Source organism: Sporisorium graminicola, chromosome SGRAM_4 (genome assembly GCF_005498985.1).
Source record: "Sporisorium graminicola strain CBS 10092 chromosome SGRAM_4, whole genome shotgun sequence".
NCBI classification, from domain to species: Eukaryota; Fungi; Basidiomycota; class Ustilaginomycetes; order Ustilaginales; family Ustilaginaceae; genus Sporisorium; species Sporisorium graminicola.
This window is the reverse complement of record NC_043734.1, coordinates 286,776-308,363: the sequence shown is the minus strand read 5'-3', so window position 1 is coordinate 308,363 and position 21,588 is coordinate 286,776. Positions and strand designations below refer to the sequence as shown.

Sequence of the window (21,588 nt, the reverse complement as noted above, 5' to 3'; positions counted from 1 at the left end):
CAAGACTTTGCACTGGACATCGTCGCGGCCTCATAATCATCACTATCATGAGGCTGTCAACCTCACGAAATGCGGCGCTTTCGATGCTAGCTGTGGCGCTCGCCCTGCCATCACAAGTGGCTGGTTGGTACCTGCCAGGAAGCGCACCGCACTCCTACAAGCAAGGCGACGAGGTCCCCTTCTCCGTCAACGCGCTGCAGGCCAAAGCATTCACTTCCCAGATCAAAGGTGTTCTCAAGTACGACTACTACGATCCACACTTCCAGTTTTGCGAGCCACAAGGCGGACCGCAAGCACTCAGCGAGAACCTCGGAAGTGTCCTCTTTGGCGACCGCATCTATAGCAGCCCCGTCAAAGGCGTCATGCTCAAAGACGAGGTCTGCAAGGAAATGTGTCGCACCACCATCAGCCCGGAAAACGCTCTCTTCATCAACGAAAGGATACAGGAAGAGTACGCTGTCAACTGGATGGTCGACGGTCTACCTGTGGCTGAATCGCGCAGGGAGGTCCGGACCCGCGAGGAGTTTCTCTCCCTCGGCTTCGCTCTGGGAAGCCTAGTAGACGAGCACCTCCAGCCATACGACCCTCCCGCACTGCACAACCACTACGACATCTACATCGACTACCATCAGCGCGGCCCGGACGAGTATCGCGTTGTCGGCGCCCGTATCTATCCACTGTCCAAGGCATCTCTTCAAGGCGTCTTGGATGGCCAAGCCGCCAACTGCAAAGCGGCAGATCCGGTTCAGCTCAGCAATGCCACGTCGACCACCGTTGCTTACACGTACAGTATCCGATGGAAAGAGTCCAAGACACCATGGGCTACACGCTGGGACGCGTACCTCAAGGTGTTTGACCCCCGAATCCACTGGCTGGCGCTCATCAACTCGGTCGTCATCGTCAGCTTCCTCTGCATGATGGTGGGCATCATCGTGGCGCGCTCCATCAGCCGCGACATTCATCGCTACAACGCCATTGACATGACGGAGGATGTTCAGGAAGACTTTGGCTGGAAACTCGTCCACGGCGAAGTGTTCCGTCCACCGGCACGACCCATGCTCCTCTCCATCTTTGTCGGTTCTGGCTCGCAACTCGTTGCCATGGCTGCCGTCACGCTCGTGTTTGCGCTCTTGGGCTTCCTAAGCCCGTCCAATCGAGGCTCACTCGCGACCGTCATGATCGTCACCTGGACCCTTTTCGGTAGCATCGCAGGCTTCATGTCGAGTAAGGTGTACGCCAGCTTGGGTGGCGAGTTCTGGAAGCAAAACATCGTGCTTACTGCTATGCTCTTCCCTAGCCTTGTCTTCTCGATGGTCTTGCTCCTCAACTTTTTCCTCATCTTCAGCGGCTCGTCGGGCGCTGTGCCGTTCGGAACGCTGCTGGCGCTCGTCTCGCTGTGGTTCCTTATCAACGTGCCGCTGACGCTGGTCGGTGCGATGCTTGGTATCCGTTCGGGCGGTTTCTCGCATCCCGTCAAGGCCAACTCGATCCCTCGACAGATCCCGTATCAGCACACCTGGTACCTTCGACCTTTCCCCTCGGCTCTGATTGCGGGCATGCTCATCTTTGCTTCGGCCTTCCTTGAGATTCTGTTCATCCTCAACTCGATGTTCGGCACCAAGATCTACTATGCGTTCGGCTTCCTCGCTCTGGCTTTTATCATCACCGCTACGACTGCGGCTACAGTGACGATCCTCTTTGCCTACTTCCACTTGTGTGCCGAGGACTACCGATGGCACTGGCGCTCGTTTTTGACGGGCGGATCAGGTGCGATTTGGTTCTTTGCCTACGGCCTCTTCTTTTGGGCTACGCGGCTCGAGCTGCCCGGCTTTGCTAACAAGGTACTCTTCTTGGGATACTTGTCGATCCTGTCGCTTTTGTTCTTTACGTTGTTTGGTGCTGTTGGCTTCCTTGCCACGTATGCGTCGCTCCGAAAGATCTACTCGGCCATCCGAGTAGACTAGAAACACTCTTCTAGCATGCTCCTGATTCCATCCGCTGCAATTAGATATCTAACCCAGCATTGCCGCCACCGTCTTGCACTGCAACAGGCTGGACGGTCCGTGAGGTGATTCTGCAAGGCAAGCGTGCTGTGCTGCAGCGGCCACAAATTTAGCGTCAAGCGTGAATTTCTCGGAAATCGCATCGCGGAGTAGTAACTGAGCGCCCGGTTGTGCGGCGCCCTGCATCAAGAGTCGCTTGCCCGCGCTCCGCACCTCAGCGGCCGTCCATCACCTCTCTCCACCATCTACGTCCACGAATCCAGCAGCATAGCGAGAGCACCACCGCGTAGTCCAACCAGCATCGCTCTCCTGGATCAACCGCTTCCTACCCTCGCACGCTCTGACTTGCTGCTTCACTTCAACGACCTGTACCGCCGGCTTCCCCCTAACCTCCAATCTCCGCTTCCAACACCGTCACCATGGGCGTGGCCCTCTCGCTGCCTTTCCTCGGCGGAGGTCTGGCTTCGGTCGCAAGCTCCTGTCTGGCAGGACTCGCGTGCTTCTGTACCAGCACCGCCGCTTCGGCCATGTTCAAGTCGTGCAATTGCCAGTCATCGATCGCGACGCGTGTAGGCTTTGCTATCATTTTCTGCCTTGATGCACTGTTTGCATGGCTCAGTCTCACCGGGTTCATGATGCACAAGATCGAAGAGTGGTCGTACAATTACATCAAGATGGACTGCAAAGATAAGGATCGCTGCTACGGCGTTCTTGCCGTGCATCGTATTACGTTTGCGCTGTCGCTCTTCCATTTCATCCTCGGAATGCTGCTCATTGGCGTGAAGGACACACGCACCAAGCGAGCCGCCATTCAGAACGGCTGGTGGGGGCCCAAGGTGCTGCTCTGGCTGCTCTTGACGCTATTGATGTTCTTCATCCCGAACGGCTTCTTCGTCTTCTGGGCCAACTACTTTTCGCTCATCTTTGCGTCCATCTTTATTGTTGTCGGCTTGGTGCTGCTGGTTGACTTTGCGCACTCTTGGTCCGAGACCTGCTTGGACAAATGGGAGCAAACCGAATCGGATTTCTGGAAGTTCACCCTGATTGGAAGCACCCTCGGCATGTACGCGGCTGCGATCGCCCTCACAGGAGTGCTGTACGGCTTTTTCGCCTCGAGCGGATGCTCGCTCAACCAGTTCTTTATCAGCTTCAACTTGGCGCTCATTGTCGTCCTGACGGTACTCTCTATCAGCCCACAGGTGCAGGAAGCCAACCCTAGGAGCGGTCTGGCGCAGAGTAGTATGGTCGCAGCCTACTGCACCTACTTGATCGCGTCGGCTGTGATGAACCGCGACAACGCCGAGTGCAACCCCATCACGCGCGGACGCGGTGGTAGTGCCAAGACCACCACCGTTGTGCTCGGCGCCATCTTCACGTTCCTTGCGATCGCCTACTCAACTTCACGAGCCGCTACCCAGTCCAAGACGCTGGTGGGCAAACGACGTGCTGCACTCAACGAGAGTCGACCCCCGTCTGGGTATGGGCCGCTGGCAACGCGCGAGTCGCTTGACAACTCTTCGGGCGCCATTGTCACAGACCAGCCCACGAAGAAGGACTCGCTGCGCATCCAGGCGTTGATGGCGGCGGTCGAAGCAGGCGCCATCCCGGCATCGGCTCTGGACGAAGAAGACGACGACGACGACGAGATGGAGACCCGATCCGAACTCGGCATGGGAGGCGACGAGGACGACGACGAACGTCAGGGAACACGCTACAACTATAGCTTCTTCCACTTTGTCTTTGCGATTGCCGCATGCTACACGGCGATGCTACTGACCGATTGGCGCTTTGTGAGGCTAGGTGGACCGTCGCCTGATCCAAGCGAGGACGGCGCGCCGATTGCGTACATTGGCCGGAGCACGACCGCGATGTGGATGCGTGTGGTCAGCAGCTGGCTCTGCATCTGCATCTATACTTGGAGTCTTGTTGCTCCTGTTCTTCGTAAGTCGCCTCCAGACCTATCGTTGTGATATAAAGTGACGCAGCTGACACAGACCATTTCATGTTTTCCTTGCGACGCGCAGTTCCGGATCGATTTGGCTACGATTGATATGAACACTTACTTGTTATTCTTCATATGATGGGCATCGAGACCGAATGGAAAATACTGTTTGCTCTTCATTAACGGGCCTCTATGGTGCTTGTCTTCGGGCGCCTCGCCTCAACTAAGGCCAAACTCCCACGTGCGACACTCACCACCACCCGCCTTACTCGCTCTGACATTGCCCTCTTCCCTCTGGTTCGACCTAGACCTCAGCAGGTCCTCGTTCGCACTGCTGCTGACCCCTTCAATCCAACCGACAGTCCTGCGATGTTGATATCCGCGCCATTCGGTGGGGTCAAATTCGAAACTTCTCCAGAGATGGTAGCTGCGATACCTTTTTACGCCCGATTTGTCCACTCCGCCACCACCACCGCCGTCTTTGCTCTGGGAGACGGCACGCGAGTGGAGATTGTTCGGACTCAAAGTGGAGAGCCCGTTCGCGGTGAGGTCTTTCAACGAGGGCTTCTTGACGCCTTTGGGCAGGGCGGGTGCGGTCGAGGCGATGACGGGCAGCATCTGCGGGAGACGCTTGGCGAGGTTGGCCACGTCCCACAGGGTGTAGGGCGAAGCGTTGCGCAGTGTGATGAGGACCGATCCTTGGCGTGACGGTGGGGTGAAAGCTTGAAGTGCTGAAATGCGCGCTTGCGTTTCGTCCAAGATCGACTGATCCGCTTCGGTGGCGGCTGGGCCGAGGAGGTCCAGCTCGGCCGCTTCCGGCTCGGCCGCTTCCGACTCGTCCGCTTCAAGGTCGTCGTCGAGATCATCTTCGTCATCAGACCCTTTTCGCTTGTTCGACGCGGAGGAGGCAGCGCCGGGAGCATGTGATGGCAGGGCACCGACAGTGAGATACGGCGCTACGGAGACGAGGAAGCGCAGGATTAGAAGCTGGTTGGCAAGCACGTTGCGCGTCTCGTCCTTGTGTCCAGCACCGACATGCGGGAAACCAAACCACACTTTGCTCCATCTTCGCTGGGCCCCGGATCCCGAAGATGGACCGAACGAGCCTCGATAGTCGTCATCGAGGTTGCGACTTAGCTGGGACTTGGACTTGGAAGCTCCCGTGACCTGCTTGTACTTTTCCAGCTGTCCCGCGTCGACGCCAAAGAGGACGATATCGTCGCGACCTGCTATGCGACGGATCTTTTCAACGTTTTCTCGAGCATCGGGGTACTTTGAGAAGCATTCTTGCTCCGAGTCGTACGCTGTCGCAAGGATTTGTGAAGGTGGATGCACACGTGGAGCAACGAGCAGAGAGAGGGTGAAGGAGAAGTTGGCTTCTCCCACGATGAGGATCGTGTCGTCCCGTGCAAATGGCTGCGGAAGACGCTTGCGCTTTTTGATCTGCGGCGAGGACTCGAGTGAGGGGGAGGGAGCGTCTTTCCTGGAGGCTGCTGCAGCATCATCATTGTGCGAGTCAAGCCCCGAGGTTCTGCGTTTAGCGGCCTTGGAGCGACCATCGCCGGTCTTTGAGATGGAGAGTGCCTTGCGTCGTGCCGCTTCCTGTGCTGCTTTCTCTCTAGCCCTTTGCTCTTGCTGGGCGAAGTGGCCGTGCAGCGCGGCTTTGAGGTTTCCTTTCTTCTTGGGCATGGTCGACAGCAGCGGCGAAGATGGTTGGTAATGAGGTCGAGCGAGCTTGCGCAACGAGAAGATTTTGAGAGAGAACGTTCAAGGGTCCAAAAGCAAGATTTCTTCCTGCAGCTTCAAGCCTCGCATTTCTTCCTCCACTGCCCGATGCTGCCCTGTTGCCCGGCAGGAGGGTGGCGCGTATCGGGATGCAGCGTGCAGCGTGCGACCCTTGAAAGCGGATTGCGTTCGCGATTTATTTACTGAACGTCAACCATCATCACAGCAACACTGCTCATGGCTCTTCGCTGAGCAAGATTGCGAAAGGCATCAGGCGCCTCACTCGGCGACCGTTTAAATACTCGCCCGATCATGTCGACACCACACAAGGGTCAGCCACGGCCCGAGTCGCAGGTCGACGAAACCGACTACTCTTCCTCCTCCGTTTCTATGCCCTTCGAGGAGATCGTACAATCCAGGCGCGTCTTACAGTCTTCTTACCGCAAGTTTTTCTTCTACCATGTACTCGCGCTAGTACCGACCCTCGTGATCCTGACTGCAGCGCTCTTGGGCACTCTTCAAACACGCGAGCTATGCCATCTGGAAGATGACAGTCAACTAAGCGTCTCCTTCGGAAATCTGCACCCCACGCATTCCGAATACCACAAGGGCCAATGCCGACGCATTCTCGACGGACAGCTGCTCGCATCCACGCTGGCACTCGGCCTGGTCGGCTGGCTTGCGTCGTATACCAGCCGTAAAGCGTGTCTTGCGTTTGCAGATCGACTTATACCCCGACTCTTTTCGTCGTCGCTCTCGATCCTATCGCGCTCGCCACGCTTCCAGCTGCCCACAAACGAGCATGGAACAGGCAAGGACAGCGCCATTGTCACGGTTGCCATCGCCATGCAAGCCTTGGTTGCCGAATCCCTGCGCGTCCTGTCGTTCTACTGGGCCTGCTGTATCCTCGTTACCGCTCTCTACCTGTATCCGATCCAGGAACGATTCTCGCATCGTCCAGATGGGCTGCTTCTCACGGCACAGCCACCTGCGTCTGCAAGCAGCGAACCAGACTGGGCTTGGCGACTTAGCTTCCGTGATCCCCGCTTCTTTGTGGCGGCTTGGTCTTCCATTGCTTGGGCGCTGGCCGAGTATGGATTCGGTGCCTTCCAGATCCTGCACCAAGTCGCATTGTACAAGCCTGCTGATGTGGAGGACGACTCGAGTGCGTTTTCTGTTGATGCAGACGCTTCGCAACAGCAAGGACGAGCAACTGCGGGCCAGTCAGGTTTCAGCCTTCTCTCGGGTCATCCAGGGAACAGCGGCGATGCAGCACCGACACCCGAACGTGGTAGCGGCAAAGCAAGGCGCATGTCTGCCTCTCGCGCGCTGGAACAAGCACGTCAGCGTCTAGTGGAACCCCTGAACGATGCTTCGGCAACGTCGCGACAACAGGGCTATGGTGCGATGGGGTCGCTGGAGGAGGCCATCGAGAATGGTAGTCTCAGTGATGCTGTCACAGACGACGATGACAACGAGGAGAGCTCGGCAGCAAGCGGGTCGAGCTTCTCCGACACTACAGTCTCGCTTCTGGATCAGGAATTGGAGGAGGAAGTCGAACGTTTCTTGATCGCGAAAGAGCGGTCCGAAGTCGAAGCGGTATTGGGTGTGCCGTTACCCGAGATTCCAGTCGCGCTTTGTGCATTGTGGCGGATCGATGCGATGCTTTGGAGCATCGGTAGTAGCGTAAGTACTTCCAACCTCGCCAATCGACACTGTCGCTTGCACGTGCAGATCAACTGACCAATATTTACCGCTTCCTTGTCTCTTTGTACACTTCCTTTCGTTTCCTTGCAGCTGCTCCTGTCGGCCTCGTTCACACATGCACAGGGCGCCCTTGGACACCTTTCGCACGATCGTTTCGACCTCTCTCGGCATTTTCACCTCTTACCCGCCTTGGACGGATACGGCATCACATTTGTGGTTCTCGTCGTTCTGCACACCATCGTCTCCTCGCTCTGGGCCACCTCGCTACCATATCTTGGATTCGCGACAACCACGTATGCATCTCTGCTGTTCGGTCTCGCCATCATGGTGGCTAGTCTGGCTCGGTGGGGATTGCTCATATGAAGCCAGGTCCGGTTCAGACTGAACCGCTGTCCAACGCTAAATCTGAAATTGTTGCAATATATAGTCTAACAAATTACCTAGAAGCAATTTTATCGCACGAAAGGACTAACCCCGCGTGGAGCTTCCACGTTGGCAGAAACCGATACGGTCGGCAACTTTGGGCGTTCTAGGCCGCATGCATATCTAATTGAGCTGGAAGCTTCTGTGCAACAACTTGTCAAACACACTTCCACTCCCCCTCCCCCTCCCCTCCCCCATCCTCCATCCACTCGCATCACTTCACTCAGCACAGCCGTCTGCTTGGGACAGTGCTTAGCTGGTCATATCGCCACTCTCAGCGCATAGCTGCTTCATTCCGAATCCGTGAAAGCTCGCTCGCCACCGCTTGCAGAGGGCGGCACGGGCACTGATCATCGTCTTTTACAGACAGAGCGCTTTCAGCGCGCCTAGACAGCATTGACAATGAAGACCAAGCTGCTGCCATCGCTGCTGGCGCTTTCTTGGACCCTCTGTCTTGCACTCGGCATCTCGTCGTCCGGCGTCCTGGTGCGAGCAGACGCATCTGCAGCCGCCAGCGACCCAGTCTTGGCCAACGAACACCTCACCCAGGCCAATGCTGCTCTCCAGTCCCGTCGATACCAGGATGCACTGTCCTCGTTCGACCTCGCACTGCAGGCGGATCCCTCGTCGTGGCTGACGTACTACAGAAGGGCGACCGCACAGCTCTCGCTTGGTCGTACGTCTGCCGCGCTGCAAGACTACCAGAGCTTGCTCGAGCTCAACCCCAAGTTCGACAAGGCATACCTGCAACAGGCTAAGGTTTACCTGAAGGAAGGCGACTACGACAAGGCCAAGAAAGCGCTCAAGAGCTACGACTCGGTCCGAGCGGAAAAGGGCGCTGCACAGTCGAGCTCGGCGGAAGCCAGCAGCGTTCGTTCGAAGCTCACGCTCGTCGAGACGTCGCTCAAGTCATTGAACCAGCTTGGCAAGGAGCTGGACAAGGCACAAAAAGCTAGAAGCAAGGGTAAAGGGAAGGAGCTCGACTTGACCAAAGTAGACCACTGCATCCACCTCGCTGGCGAAGTGCTCAAGATCTCACCCTCGCACATCGAGACACGACTTGTCCGTGCCCGCTGTCAGACAATGAAGGGCAGCATCGAGGACGCCATGGCCGACTGGACACGTGTCGTTCACCTTTCACCCAATCCCTTCCTGCTACGCCGACTTGCGGTGCTCTCCTACTTTTTGGTAAGCGAGCCCGGGTCAGCGACGCGCGATGTGGGACTGCAGCACCTCAAGGCGTGTCTGCATTCGGATCCGGATAACAAGGCGTGTGCCAAGATGCATCGGAAGATCAAGGCGTTGGAGAAGGCACTGAAAAAGGCGCGCAATTTCTACAGCTCGCAGAGCTATCGTGCGGTGCTCTCGGCGCTCAAGGGCGGCAAGGTGGGCGGGCCAACGGTGGTGGATGACATCAAGGAGATTCTTCAGCAGGCGAGCGAGGTGCAACCCGGTGACGATGAGGCGCTGCTCCCTCCCACATACAAGGGCGATCCGGTCCAGGACTCGGGCATCCTGCTGGAGCTACACACTATGTACTGCAAAGCCTACACCGAGCTCAACGACATGGACAAAGCGATGCCGTTCTGCCAGCTCGTCCTCGCGCGCGACCCAGACAACGTCGAAGCCACGCTCGCACGCGCAGAGCTCGCTCTGCAACAAGAGCAGTACGAAGAAGCCGTGCGCGACCTCTCAAAGGCCTTTGAGGCCTCCGGCCGCACGGACCGCGCCATCCACGCCAAACTCCAGTCCGCCCAGAAACGCCTGAAACTCAGCCAGACCAAGGACTACTACAAGGTCCTCGGCGTCAAACGCTCCGACGACCTGGCCACGATCAAAAAGGCCTACAGGAAGATGGCACGCGAGAATCACCCGGACAAGGGCGGCTCACAGGAGAAGATGGCCCAGATCAACGAGGCCTGGGGCGTGCTGGGCGACGAGGATCTTCGCAAGAAGTACGATGCCGGCGATGATCCGAACGACCCCATGGGTGGGCAGCAGGGTGGATACGGCCAGCCCTTTGCCCAGGGTGCACATCCGTTTGATATGTTCTTCCAGCAACAGGGCGGGGCGTTTGGTGGATTCCCTGGTGGCGGCTTCCCAGGTGGTCAGCAGTTCCATTTCAAGATGGGTTGAGAAGCAGCGGTTTCAGGAGCTGTTCCACTTTCACTGTGGCTCATGCACACATTTGGCACGCAATACAGTCTTCGCATCAGCAAAACGGTTTGTCTGAATGAGTGAGAACAACGAGACCGAATCTCTGGCAAGGTGACAAACATCACGACGCAAGATCAATGAGACTCGCAGCGCCCTTCGCATCCAGGCTTGGCAGACCGCGGCTTTTGGCCTTGATGCGCAGATTGCGATCCAACGTCAACAGCACGCTCTTGTGCGCTGACACCGACGGCTTCGCTCCGCCGTCACCGCCACCGACCTGCAGCAGATTGCGGCGATCGACAAAGTTGTCCCTCTGCCAAGCGAGGATGCGCAGGATGACCTCGTCGACGTTCCGCGCGGCGACGGACTTCGTCTCGCCTGCGTTGGCGGCTTCAAGTCGCGGCGAGCCGTCCGGTGTCGCACCTGCTGCTGCTGCTCCTCCTCCTCCTGCTGCGCCGGTTGCTCCCGAACCTTGCCAGGTAAAATCAATTTCTTCGGAGCGGCACGAGAGATCGTTCAGGTAGTTGCCACGGCTCGTCTGTACCTTGACGTACTTGGAGTGGGTCTTGATGCGAGACTCTAGGAACTGGATTGCGCGCTCCGCTTCCTTGCCAAGCTCGTTGTCGTTCCTGCGCAGGCCGTCAAGCTCTGTGATGACTGCTAAGGGGACGATGACTGTCCAACGTCGCGATTGGATGAGTTGCGCTATCACTTCGCCCGGCGTGACAATGATGTTGGTGTCGACAACGAGGACAGTGTACCCCGGAGTCACATCGTCGCATGCATTGGGCTGGACCACAGCGCCCTTCTTTCTGACTGCTTGCTCGTTCCCTCTGCCTGTCTTGGAAGGAGCCGAGGAAAGCTTCTGGCCGAGGTTCTTGAGCACGTCCTTGAGATAGCAGCTTCGAGCGTGGAGAGATTGTATCTCGTCGATCAGATCTTCGCTATGGTTTCCTGCGAATGCTGCCAGCGTCGTGGAATGAGCGGACTCAGGACGAGGGCCCTCGGGATCCGAATCCCAGTCACTATCGAAATCGTCATCTGAGTCCAGATCATCGCGCTGTTCTTGCTCTCGCGCTAGAATGGCTATCGCAGCGGGAGATCGGAACGAAAGCTCCTGAATACGAAGCTCAAGCTGTCGCTGTTCGTCCTCCATCTTTCGTCGCCTTAGGCGAGCAAGCAACATCCTTGAGAGAGACAGCACGGAGGTCTTGGTGTCAAGATCAAAGCCACGGGCGGCCTTGGCTAACTTTCGAGCGACGAAAGCCAGACGATAGCTTCGAACTGAATCCAAGGAAAGGAGACCGTCGGATCCGTCTTTTCTGCGAGAGGCCGCGATGCGCCAGGCCGACTCTGTCCTCGTATAGAGCTCTGCATCGTCGGCGTCCAGTACCTCCACCTCGTTGTCGAACCCCTGTGGTGCTGCGACGGCACCGTCATTGGTTGCATTGCGCCAAAGGTTTCGATCGTAAAGGTGGCGTGATAGGCCTAGGATACCGCGCAGGCAAAAGTCCTCGGGAAGCAGCAGTTGTGCTGTAATGTACGGGCTCGATAGACACTTGGGCCAGTTGCGCTCTGTCAGAGAGACCGACCTTTCGACGCTCTGCAACCACGCATTCCATGGTACGAAGCGCTCGAGCATCCTGAAAGCCTTCTTGGACTGACAAAGCGACACGAGGAACGTGCTGATGGTGGTGTTGTAAGGATTGGATCGAAAGGGTGCATCTTCGCTCGAGAGGTCAAAGGTAAGCGATAGCATGGAAAAGGAGAGCGTGGCGGCCTGCTCGAGAGTGCTGGGCAACTCATCCGCTGCCTCTTGCTCGTCGTTGCCGCTCTTGGCCTCTAAAGAGATGACCTGGATCTCTTCGCCGGCGTCCGACTCGTCGTCGCTTGGATCGTCCCACTCGGCGTCCCTTGGCAGCTCGCTGAGAAGGTTGTCGTCCGTCTTGGCTGGGTTCAAGCTAACAAGGATGGCAGTCGGCGTGCTCGCCTTTGACCGCGCCGTCCGATTCGACCGCCCGCCCGACTTTCCGGCTTGTTGCAGCAGAAGATCGGCAAGAACCGAATCTTCAACCCCGTACTGGAACAGCCCTGCAACGTTGACAACAGCCATCATGATCCAGACGGATTGAGGCAGACCTGCCGGCCCTTTCTGCTCGACAAGCCTGGTGAGTCTGGCCATGAGCCGATCAAATACTGGTTCAAAGTCGTCCAGTTGAACACGAGTGATGAGGATGCCGTGCAGGTAGAGGAAAAGCTCTTCGATAGAGCTGTCGCGGCGCAAGCGACGAGCCTGTCTCGCCTGATCAAACAGAGTGAAAATACTGTCTCTAGCCGACGCAAAGGGCTTGGCGGCGATGAGGCTTTTGGAGAGATGGTAGAGAGCCCTCAGATCGTGATCACCTCGGCTGAGCACTCCAAGGTGATGATGGAGCCTTCCGATGTTGGGGGTTTCTGTGATGCCCATAGCATACCAGCCCTTGGCTGTCTGGCGCCACGTCTCTTTCTCGGTACACTCCCAGTCGCCTAGTGCGGCGCTGCCAATGCTTGCCTTGTCGATCTCGTTTGCAGGATTTGCATCCATCCGATTGCGAGATGACGCGCCTGCCTCTCGGTGATGGTGAGGAGGGCGTGGGTCAAGTTCGTCACCTTCATCGTCTTCGTCGGCCAAGATGTCATTGAGGGCGGAGCAATCATCGTGCTCTTCGGCGTCATTGTCGTCATCATCGATGCGTGCAGCGACGGGTGAAGCGGAGCAACGAGCGTCGCTTTGCTTGTTGCGAATCTCGTCGCCCCCACCATCTATGGTGGATGCCAAACTAGCCACTGCCATTCGGTAGCGGGAGAGATCACCGAGGCTTTCGATCCAGGCTCTGCGCAAGTTCTTGTACCGTTCAGACTCCTGCAAGGCGGAATAGAAGGAATAGGCATAGTAGATGAACTCGGTGAGATGGTCCAGCAGTTCAGCCCTACGCTGATTGCTTTGCAGATGGTGATTCGAAGAGAGGCTCGTTCGGAGGCTCTCGAGCATGAGATGGAAGGCTGTCTGCCATAAGCGCGACGGCATGTTGCGGACTTCGGCCAGCTCCTGGAGCTCACGTGGGAACTCGGATCGACAAGTCATCTCGAGAAAAGAAGAGTGTAGCTCTGCCAGCTGACGATGTTTGCTGATCAGGGTGATCCAGTAGAAGCGATCGCGCAGATCTGGTGGGGTATAGTCAGCCATGTCAAGGCGCGCTTTCTCGACCTCGGCCTCGTGCACGTCTTGCAGAGTGGCCTCCATGGACGAGAGGGATCGGTACACCTTTTTGACCTCGACCACATGCGCTTGGAGAGCTCTGGGATCGGATGCATCGATGATGGGCGTGAAGGGAATGTCGGAGACGGACGGCTTGATGATTGGGCTCCTACCGAGGTGGCTGCCGCTCGAGGTGCTGGAAGGATCTCTACGCATCAAAATCTGGGGCTGAGAGGAGGACGCTGAAGGAAGGCGAGGAGAAGGAGCGCCAGACGCGGAGCGAGCATCGACTTGGCTTCTCTGCTGCGTAGCAAATTTGACCGGATCGTCGCGTCTCGGATCAAACAGCTGGCGACCAGAGCGACTGGTCGAAGACTCTCCCGGCATGCTTCGAGCATCTTGAGATACAGCAAATCGATCTCGGCGGCTTGACGACGAATGGTGAGAGCGGGCTCCCGCCTCAGACCGCGAAGCTTCGTGATTGCGCAGATCCGGAAGGATTGCCTGCGTGGAATGCTGTCTGCTGCGCTTTCCTGAGATAATATCGTCCTTTGACCTCGCATCCCTTTTGCATGGAGAAGTGGACGCCTCTGATCGAGAGGAAGCCGCACCTCGAGATCCTGACGGGGCTGCCGAGTCTTCAGGATTCGATTTGGGTGTGTGCTCAGTCTGAGACTGCTGCGAGCGCTCGGAGCGTCGGTCGCGACGATGGCGAGATCTGCGGTGGCGAGACGAAGCGCTAGCAGCGCTGTCGCCGGCAATCGATCTGGAAGATTCGTGTTCGCTGGCGTCGCGGCGGCTCTGACGCGAGGACGCACGCGAGGCCGAGTGCCGGGAGCTGCCATGCTCTGACGCTTTGTCCTTCAGATCGGACGCGTCTGGACGAGAGCTGGCGTTGGATGCGCGATGATTGCGGCCACGATGTCTTGTGTTTTGTGCCGGAGGCTCCGCATCTTCCTTGAACGAGACGTGGTGCTGTTTGCGCGCAGAGGTGGTCGCTGCAGCTTGCGGATTGTGACGCGCCTTGGAAGATGACTCAGCAAGGGCTGACTTGGTCGCGATGACCGGTGGGAGCGACGAGAAGCTGGATGTTCCGAGCTCATGTGTCGGTGCTGACAGAAGCTGCGTGGAAGCCGTGCTGTTGGAGCGTTGGAATGGCATGATGGCGGGCTGGATGCAGCTCGGCCTGCGCGAGACGATCTAGTACGATGGAACAAGATTTCTACGGAGGCATCAGTGAGGCAAGAGCTCGATAAGCAACAAGGAGGACAACCAACTGGTAGTTTCCTTCATATCGTTTGAGCGAGTTCCTGCGATGCGAGGATCAGACTTGCCCAAGCAGTCCGATAGCGTTGCGGTGTTGTATCGTGTCGGGACGAAGTGAGACCAATGGTGGGCAAAGTAGCACGTTCCTCGACTCGCTGTCCTTGCAAGTGGTGTGATGTTGTAATGATGCAGTCGACGTCGTTAACTCCTGAGGAGAAAAGTGGTGGTATGAACTCTATCGGTCCGGGTGGGCTCCAAGAGCTGCGCCGTTGGCTGAGCTTTGCACACCCGCAAAATTAACGTGCAGCTGCGCTCAGTCGCCATCCGCAAAGCCAGCTGGTACCCCTCCATTTTTCCTTCCATTCCAACTCCCAAAAACCGAAGCGGGACCCTTGTTTTCCGAGCGTTTTTACTTTCAGCTGCAGATGGCGAAAGTGGTAAGCACAAAGCAAAAAAAAGGTAAGCACAGGGCAAAAAAAAAAAAAAAACCAAAAAAGCCAAAGGCAGGAAAAGCGCTGACGAAAACGAGGACCCTAAAATTAGAGCTTCCAATGGAGTCATTCGCATTTGCTCTGGTGCACGGTTCTGGACAAGACGGAACGAACGAAGCTGTTCAGAAGGTAACCATCGCTTCAGCTCTTTGCGTTGCGACCCAAGCATTCCCTCGAAGCCACAGTGATGGCATGCGCACCCAAGCAAACACAGCACTGATTGTTCGCAACCTCTTCGCCGTCTGCCGGACCGTTCCCAGAGCGGCTCTTGCGTCGACGCTTCCCACGGTCCACTCGTCGCACCGGCATCCACCTTCCCACGGCGTCACCTATCGGAGTCATCCGAGCAATCGATACTCTACAATGTCCACACAGCAAGCGCCGCTAGCGCTTCCTGATATCATTGTCGTCAAGAAGCTCCAAGTGCGAATGATTGTCGGCGTCGATAACTGGGAACGCGTCCAAGCTCAGCCCGTCACCATCGATGCTCGCGTTCACACCGACGTCTCGATGGCTGGCAAATCGGATCATCTGCCGCATAGTATCCATTACGGTGTCCTCGTCAAGCAACTCGAAGCACACTGCGCCAACCATCGCTATCGAAGCCTCGAGGCACTCGCCGAAGGCCTCGCCAAAGTCTGCATTTTCATCCTCCATGCACCCAAAGTCACTTTGAACGTCGAAAAACCACGCTCCCTCCTGCATGCTGCCTCTGCCGGCGTTCAAATCGTCCGCACCCCCACCGATTACATGCTTGGAGACGTTCACCCCATCCCCTCCAACGTCGATCCTGTCCAGCACCTGGACGAGCTCAGACTGTCGCCTTCCTCGACACTCGCTCTAGACGACAAGGTCATCGTGCGCGATCTCATCATCAACACCATCGTCGGCGTCAACCCTTGGGAACGAGAGGACAAGCAGAATGTCAAGCTCAACCTCGTTGTCTATTCCGGCCTCTCTCGCGCTAAGGAGGCGCACAACTCCACCGCTGGCGTCGTCGATGTAGTAAACAAGCAGCACAATTACCGCACAATCGTGCGCAGCATTTCCGAGTATGTGGCAGCCAGCTCGTACAAAACTGTCGAGAGTCTCGCCACTTCGATCGCAAGAGTCGCCGTCGTTCACAACAAGGTCGAAAAGGTCCGTGTCAGCGTTGACAAGCCAAGCGCTATCATGTACGCCGATAGTGCCGGCGTCGAGGTGGAGCGGACTCGCCAGTTTTTTGAGCAAGAGGCTTTGCAAGAAGAACAGCAGCTCCGTGCACAAAAATCTTCAAGCGACGTCGCAGATCCGGCCGGGATTCCTATCTCTCCCACGAACGGATCGACGACACCGCATTCCGCTTATGGAGTCAACAAGGCTACCTCTTCCTTCAAGCAAGGCTGGCACGTCGCCGCTATTGCCCTTGGCTCCAACGTCGGTGACCGAGCGGCCAACATCGAAGCAGCAGTAGAGGCACTCAGTACAGCCAAAGATTGCGTCCTCGTCGATACCAGCTTCCTCTACGAAACTGCGCCTATGTACTTGCTTGATCAACCCAAATTCCTCAACGCCGCGTGTCGCATCGCTACGAAGCTGAGTCCCCACGACTTGCTCTCCCTTACACAATACATCGAGGTCCAACTCGGCCGCGATAAGACAGGTGTGCCGGACAAAGGACCACGGTCGGTCGACCTTGATATTCTGCTCTACGATCATCTCGAGATCAATGATGCCCCACGGCTTGTCGTCCCACATCCAGGCATCAAGGAGCGCGAGTTCGTCCTCGAGCCCCTCAAAGATATCCTGCCCGACTTTGAGCATCCCACCTATTCTCGGACAATGTCGCAGCTCCTCGTTATGCTACAAAAGGCACCTGACTACGAGCCAAGCGGCATCCGAAAGGTACTGCCCGTCCCGTCGCCCAGCACGCGGTCGAGCAGTCCATCCCATGACACCAAGACGTGGACATGGGGCTCCAAGACGTTCATCATGGGCATCATCAACGCCACACCCGACTCGTTCTCGGATGCCGGCGACAATCTCGTCGCTGTGGATGCGGTGACCTCCGCAAGAGCTATGGCTGAGCAGGGTGCCGACGTCATTGACGTTGGCGGGATGAGCACAGCTCCCAATGCAGGAGAAGTAGACGCAGACGAAGAAACACGGCGTGTCGTATCGGTCATCAAAGCCCTTCGCGCTGCAGGGATCGAGACGCCCATCTCGGTCGACACTTTCCGAGCCTCTGTCGCACAAGCCGCCCTGTCCGCTGGCGCCGATATGATCAACGACGTCTCGGGAGGCGAGCGTGAGCCGGCCATCCTCGACGTAGCGAAAAAGTGGAAGTGTCCGTACATCCTCATGCATATGCGCGGCGATAGCAAGACCATGAACGGCCTCGTCACGTACGAAGGCGGCGATGTCGTAGCCGGCGTGCGCGCAGAGCTCGAGGTGCGTCTCGACCGCGCACTCAGGGCCGGCGTTCGAAGATGGAACATCGTCCTCGACCCGGGCATCGGCTTTGCCAAGGACAGTGCTGGCAATTTATCGCTTCTACGCGATCTATCGAGGCTCACGCTAGCCGAGTCCGTAGCCAAATCGACCAAGGGCAGAGGAGTTGCTTACTCGGGCACAGCAACCCCAGCTCTCGATCGCTCTACACTCGACTTGATCTCTTCCGGCCTTTCTGCCGCCGCAAAGGGAGGTTCCGAGTCGATCCAAGATTCCATCACCAGGCCCTGCTGCTCGCTCGTCTCTTTTCCGACCTTGGTTGGCGTGTCGCGCAAGAAGTTCCTTGGTAACATCACGGGCAAGCAGGATCCGAAAGAGCGTCTCTACGCCACTGCTGCGGCATGCACTGCTGCTATCGCGGCTGGTGCCGATATTCTCAGGGTACACGATGTGGAGCAGATTCGAGATGTCGCCGTCACATCCGATGCCATCTACCGTCAATAGCGATGCGCAAAGATTTGTCCGGGAGCATCACGTTTTCAGAGAGTAGTTGTGTGGTAACATGGAAACATAGAATTACAATGCGTGGTTGAGCCACGAAGAGCGAGGCAGTGAGTGTCCATCGTTCGTGCAATTAGGCGAGTGATGCTCGAGCTTCATTTATGAAGTTGGAGGGTCTACTGTTGCATCGGAGCTTGCTCGGGCATCGTCGAGGCGTCCTGAAGCTGTGCCGCGCTTCTCTGTGCAGGATCTTTTGGCTCGACGAGATGCATCTTTTCGCCAATCTTGTGCACTTTTTCCTTAATGCCTGCCATACCAGTAGAGTTTTCACGGTGATGATTGCGTTTCTCTTGAGCTTGTTCGGCCTCGATCTGCTTTTCGACTCTTCGTTCTTCCCAACCCGGTGGACCCTCGGGTGCTTTTCCTGGCCGAATGACGGATGGAGTTGGCTTACTTGTTGTGGCCATTGCGATACGTTGTGTGTTATCGAGTTCCGGAGGATTTGCGGAAGATCGTAGAGTGACGGACGAGTAGATGGAAGTAACACGAAGACTCTCTCTCGAAGTCACATCGGTTGAACAACTGTTTAGCGGAAGCCTTGGACCCTCAAGAGAGCTTCAGAAATTCCCCTTGAAATCCTGCGCGATGAAGCAATTGCGCGTGTTGATGCGGATCGAGATCGCCGATGATCTTTTATATCGCCGATGTTTTGTGCTATAGCTTCACCACGAAAGCCTACCCCCTATAACCTCAAACTTCATGAAGAGAAGCTTCTTGTCAGCTCGCGAATCAGCGTCGATTAAGACAAGATAAGATCGATGACTTTGCATCAAACGAAACAGGTCAGTCTCAGTCATGGTTGAAGTCATAGTTACAGGACGAGAAATCGTCAGACATCCATGTGCCCGTGCGCGCATTGCCGATATCTCAGACCCCCGTTGACGGCCCTCGCTTAGACAATATGTTGTCATGCGATCCGCTTGATACGGCCAGAAAGAACGAGGTCCTGGGCAGCGACGATGACTGACGTGCTGTCACCATGGCCGGCACAGCAATCGCAGACGATCGCCCTGAGAAGAGCTACAACTATTCGAAGCAAAGACGCTTCCTACTGACCGATGGAATCCCAGTTGTGAAGGTATATGAGGCCAGGCTTTGACGACGACAATCGGCCCTGTTCGCTCTCGACACCCACTCCGCATCGCCCTTGCCTCCGTGACCGTTCCAGCCTTTTCCGTTTAAGCACTGCCCCCTGCCTGCGCACACTTCATCAAGGTGAGTAAGTTCGCAGCTGTTGTGTTCGACCCTACAAGACACTGCGGGGACTTCAGGGTTCAAGGCGGTACATTCCGCCTTCGATGCAAGCGGGCATTCGCCCGAAGTGGTCCGATGCTGCCATTCGAGGCCAGGAGCTTGCCTTTTTCTTCTACGGGATCCAAGAGCCGCAGAAGGCACGCTGCCCTGGGTTTCGGAGCGGTCTTCTTTTCTCGCAGTTTTGCACATGCAGTTACTGCCAGCTTTGTCGCGTCACCAGCTGTTGCAATTCTGTAGTGGATCCACTGTTGCCAACCTCGTTGGCTGCTCCTCACGTCAGCGACAGGAAGAGCAGGCAGAAGTGTCGGTCAATTAGACCATCTTCCTCGGCAGATGAGCGGCCTTCTTGGGACCTTCTGTCTTGTCTCGCATCGCTGTTGCTTCGTCACAGTGTGGGAGCAGAGGAGCACGGACACCGTTGTGACCTGGCAACACAAGTTATGAGCGCGGAAGGCTGCAAAGAACGGACGGTGATCGTGACGGTGACTATCCGTGATTTCCCCGTTCTACCGCACGCTTCGTCTTGGCTTCGATGCTGCAGCGCCACGCTTCCATTCAGCGCTCCGATGGTCGGCGAGTGACTCAAGGGCCTATCCGCTTTCCATGAGTGAGCGTAAAACATGTCATGTTCGGGCATCGGCCGCACCGTCCGAAACAGCGACTTGACTGGTTTTGTGCCCTACCACCGGGCAATTCTCGCCTCCACCTCGGCTGCTCTCTCCTCAACCGCTTTGCGCCGATGGCCCTTTTCTTTCTGCAGCTGTCATTTTTCGCTGCGTGCGCTTCCCCGCACTTTTTGGTGCTTTTGCAGTCAGGACCGGACCCGCGCCCATCACAGCCAAGCTCCCTGCGCCAGCGCTGTCCTTGCACAGCTTGTTTTCGGCCTCTCCTTTTGCTCGCTTTGCATGCACAGACCATGACTGATCAGAGAGGTTGTCTCCGGAAGGCTCGCTTTAGCCTTTGCCTCGGACTTTCGAGCTAGGACGCTTTGACTGATGCTGTGGTGTAGCGATGCTGCCTAGCTGCCTGGACTTGACTGACGCTTTTTATCTCTCGGCCAACCCGACTTTGCCTCTCCCGTCACAGTCCTCGACAAGATATATAACTGCGCCATGTTTGCTCGAGGTTCCATTCTTCGTACCACTCTCCCCCATCTCACACCCTCTTCTCGTTTCTTCTCCACTACAAAGCCCAACATGGTCAAGGTAAGTGTGCAAGCAGGCTCGCGACATGACCCTCGAAGGCCCCGAGACTGACGACATGTTTTCATGACATTCACACGTTGCTGTGCTGCAGATTCTTGCTGTCCTCTACACTGCCGGCAAGTACGGTGACGCGCAGCCTCGTCTGCTCGGCACTGTCGAAAACAAGCTTGGCATTGCCGACTGGCTCAAGGAACAGGGCCACGAGCTCATCGTCACCGCCGACAAAGACTCGCCCGACTCCGAGTTCCGCAAGCACGTCAAGGACGCCGAGATCGTCATCACCACCCCCTTCCACCCCGCCTACCTCACCAAAGAGGTGCTCGAGTCCGCCAAGAACCTCAAGTGCTGCATCACCGCCGGTGTTGGTTCCGACCACGTTGACCTTGATGTTGCCAACCAGAAGAAGATCTCGGTCTACGAGGTCACAGGCTCCAACGTCGTCTCGGTTGCTGAACACGCCGTCATGACCATCCTTGTGCTCGTCCGCAACTTCGTCCCCGCCAACCGTCAGTACCTCGAGGGTGACTGGAACGTCGCCGAGGTCGCTCGTGAATCTTACGATCTCGAAAACAAGGTCGTCGGTACACTCGGATCCGGCCGCATCGGCACCCGTATCTTGCAGCGATTGAAGCCCTTCGACTGCGCCAAGCTCACCTACTACGACTACCAGCGCAACGAGACCCTCGAGAAGGAGACCGGCGCCGTCCGCGTCGAGGACCTCAAGCAATTCCTGTCGGAGCTCGACGTCCTCACCATCAACTGCCCCCTTTACGAAGGTACTAAGGGTCTCATCGACGCTGAGAAGATCAGCTGGATGAAGAAGGGCGCTTGGATTGTCAACACCGCTCGTGGTGCCATCGTCAACGCTGAGGATATCGCCGCCGCTCTCAAGAGCGGCCATCTTCGAGGCTACGGAGGTGACGTCACAAACCAACAACCTCCCGCGGCCGACCACCCCTGGTTCCACATGAGTGCCAATCACAACGGTATTCCTTACAAACATGGTAAGGCCGGTGTGGCAATGACTCCTCATATTTCTGGTACCTCCATCGATGCTCAGGAGCGATACGCCGCTGGTGTCAAGGAGATCCTCTCGAACTACTTCAGTGGCAAGCAGCAAACTCCCGCAAACATCATTGTCGAGGGAGGCTCGTACGCCACGAAAGCTTACGGTCAGCGCAAGTAG

The 21,588-nt window shown here is 56.8% G+C and overlaps 8 protein-coding genes across 8 annotated transcripts; 6 read left to right on the top strand and 2 right to left on the bottom strand.

Moving 5' to 3' along the window:
* Positions 1–47: 47 nt before the first annotated feature.
* Positions 48–1,964, top strand: EX895_004572 (uncharacterized protein; the record flags this gene model as incomplete). Its single annotated transcript, XM_029885166.1, has 1 exon — positions 48–1,964. One exon carries the CDS (start codon positions 48–50, stop codon positions 1,962–1,964), a length of 1,917 nt encoding a protein of 638 aa, XP_029738408.1.
* A 458-nt stretch (positions 1,965–2,422) lies between these two features.
* On the top strand, positions 2,423–4,053 carry EX895_004571 (uncharacterized protein; the record flags this gene model as incomplete). Its single annotated transcript, XM_029885165.1, has 2 exons — positions 2,423–3,944; positions 4,028–4,053. The coding sequence occupies 2 exons, from the start codon at positions 2,423–2,425 to the stop codon at positions 4,051–4,053; spliced, it is 1,548 nt and encodes a 515-aa protein (XP_029738407.1).
* A 111-nt stretch (positions 4,054–4,164) lies between these two features.
* EX895_004570 (uncharacterized protein) lies at positions 4,165–5,634 on the bottom strand (the record flags this gene model as incomplete). Its single annotated transcript, XM_029885164.1, has 1 exon — positions 4,165–5,634. The coding sequence occupies one exon, from the start codon at positions 5,632–5,634 to the stop codon at positions 4,165–4,167; it is 1,470 nt and encodes a 489-aa protein (XP_029738406.1).
* A 348-nt stretch (positions 5,635–5,982) lies between these two features.
* EX895_004569 (uncharacterized protein) lies at positions 5,983–7,740 on the top strand (the record flags this gene model as incomplete). The annotated part of the gene is made up of 2 exons (XM_029885163.1): positions 5,983–7,356; positions 7,468–7,740. 2 exons carry the CDS (start codon positions 5,983–5,985, stop codon positions 7,738–7,740), a joined length of 1,647 nt encoding a protein of 548 aa, XP_029738405.1.
* A 462-nt stretch (positions 7,741–8,202) lies between these two features.
* On the top strand, positions 8,203–9,936 carry EX895_004568 (uncharacterized protein; the record flags this gene model as incomplete). Its single annotated transcript, XM_029885162.1, has 1 exon — positions 8,203–9,936. One exon carries the CDS (start codon positions 8,203–8,205, stop codon positions 9,934–9,936), a length of 1,734 nt encoding a protein of 577 aa, XP_029738404.1.
* Positions 9,937–10,078: 142 nt separating this feature from the next.
* EX895_004567 (uncharacterized protein) lies at positions 10,079–14,356 on the bottom strand (the record flags this gene model as incomplete). Its single annotated transcript, XM_029885161.1, has 1 exon — positions 10,079–14,356. One exon carries the CDS (start codon positions 14,354–14,356, stop codon positions 10,079–10,081), a length of 4,278 nt encoding a protein of 1,425 aa, XP_029738403.1.
* Positions 14,357–15,315: 959 nt separating this feature from the next.
* On the top strand, positions 15,316–17,886 carry EX895_004566 (uncharacterized protein; the record flags this gene model as incomplete). The annotated part of the gene is made up of 1 exon (XM_029885160.1): positions 15,316–17,886. The coding sequence occupies one exon, from the start codon at positions 15,316–15,318 to the stop codon at positions 17,884–17,886; it is 2,571 nt and encodes an 856-aa protein (XP_029738402.1).
* Positions 17,887–20,393: 2,507 nt separating this feature from the next.
* Positions 20,394–21,588, top strand: EX895_004565 (uncharacterized protein; the record flags this gene model as incomplete). The annotated part of the gene is made up of 2 exons (XM_029885159.1): positions 20,394–20,402; positions 20,494–21,588. 2 exons carry the CDS (start codon positions 20,394–20,396, stop codon positions 21,586–21,588), a joined length of 1,104 nt encoding a protein of 367 aa, XP_029738401.1.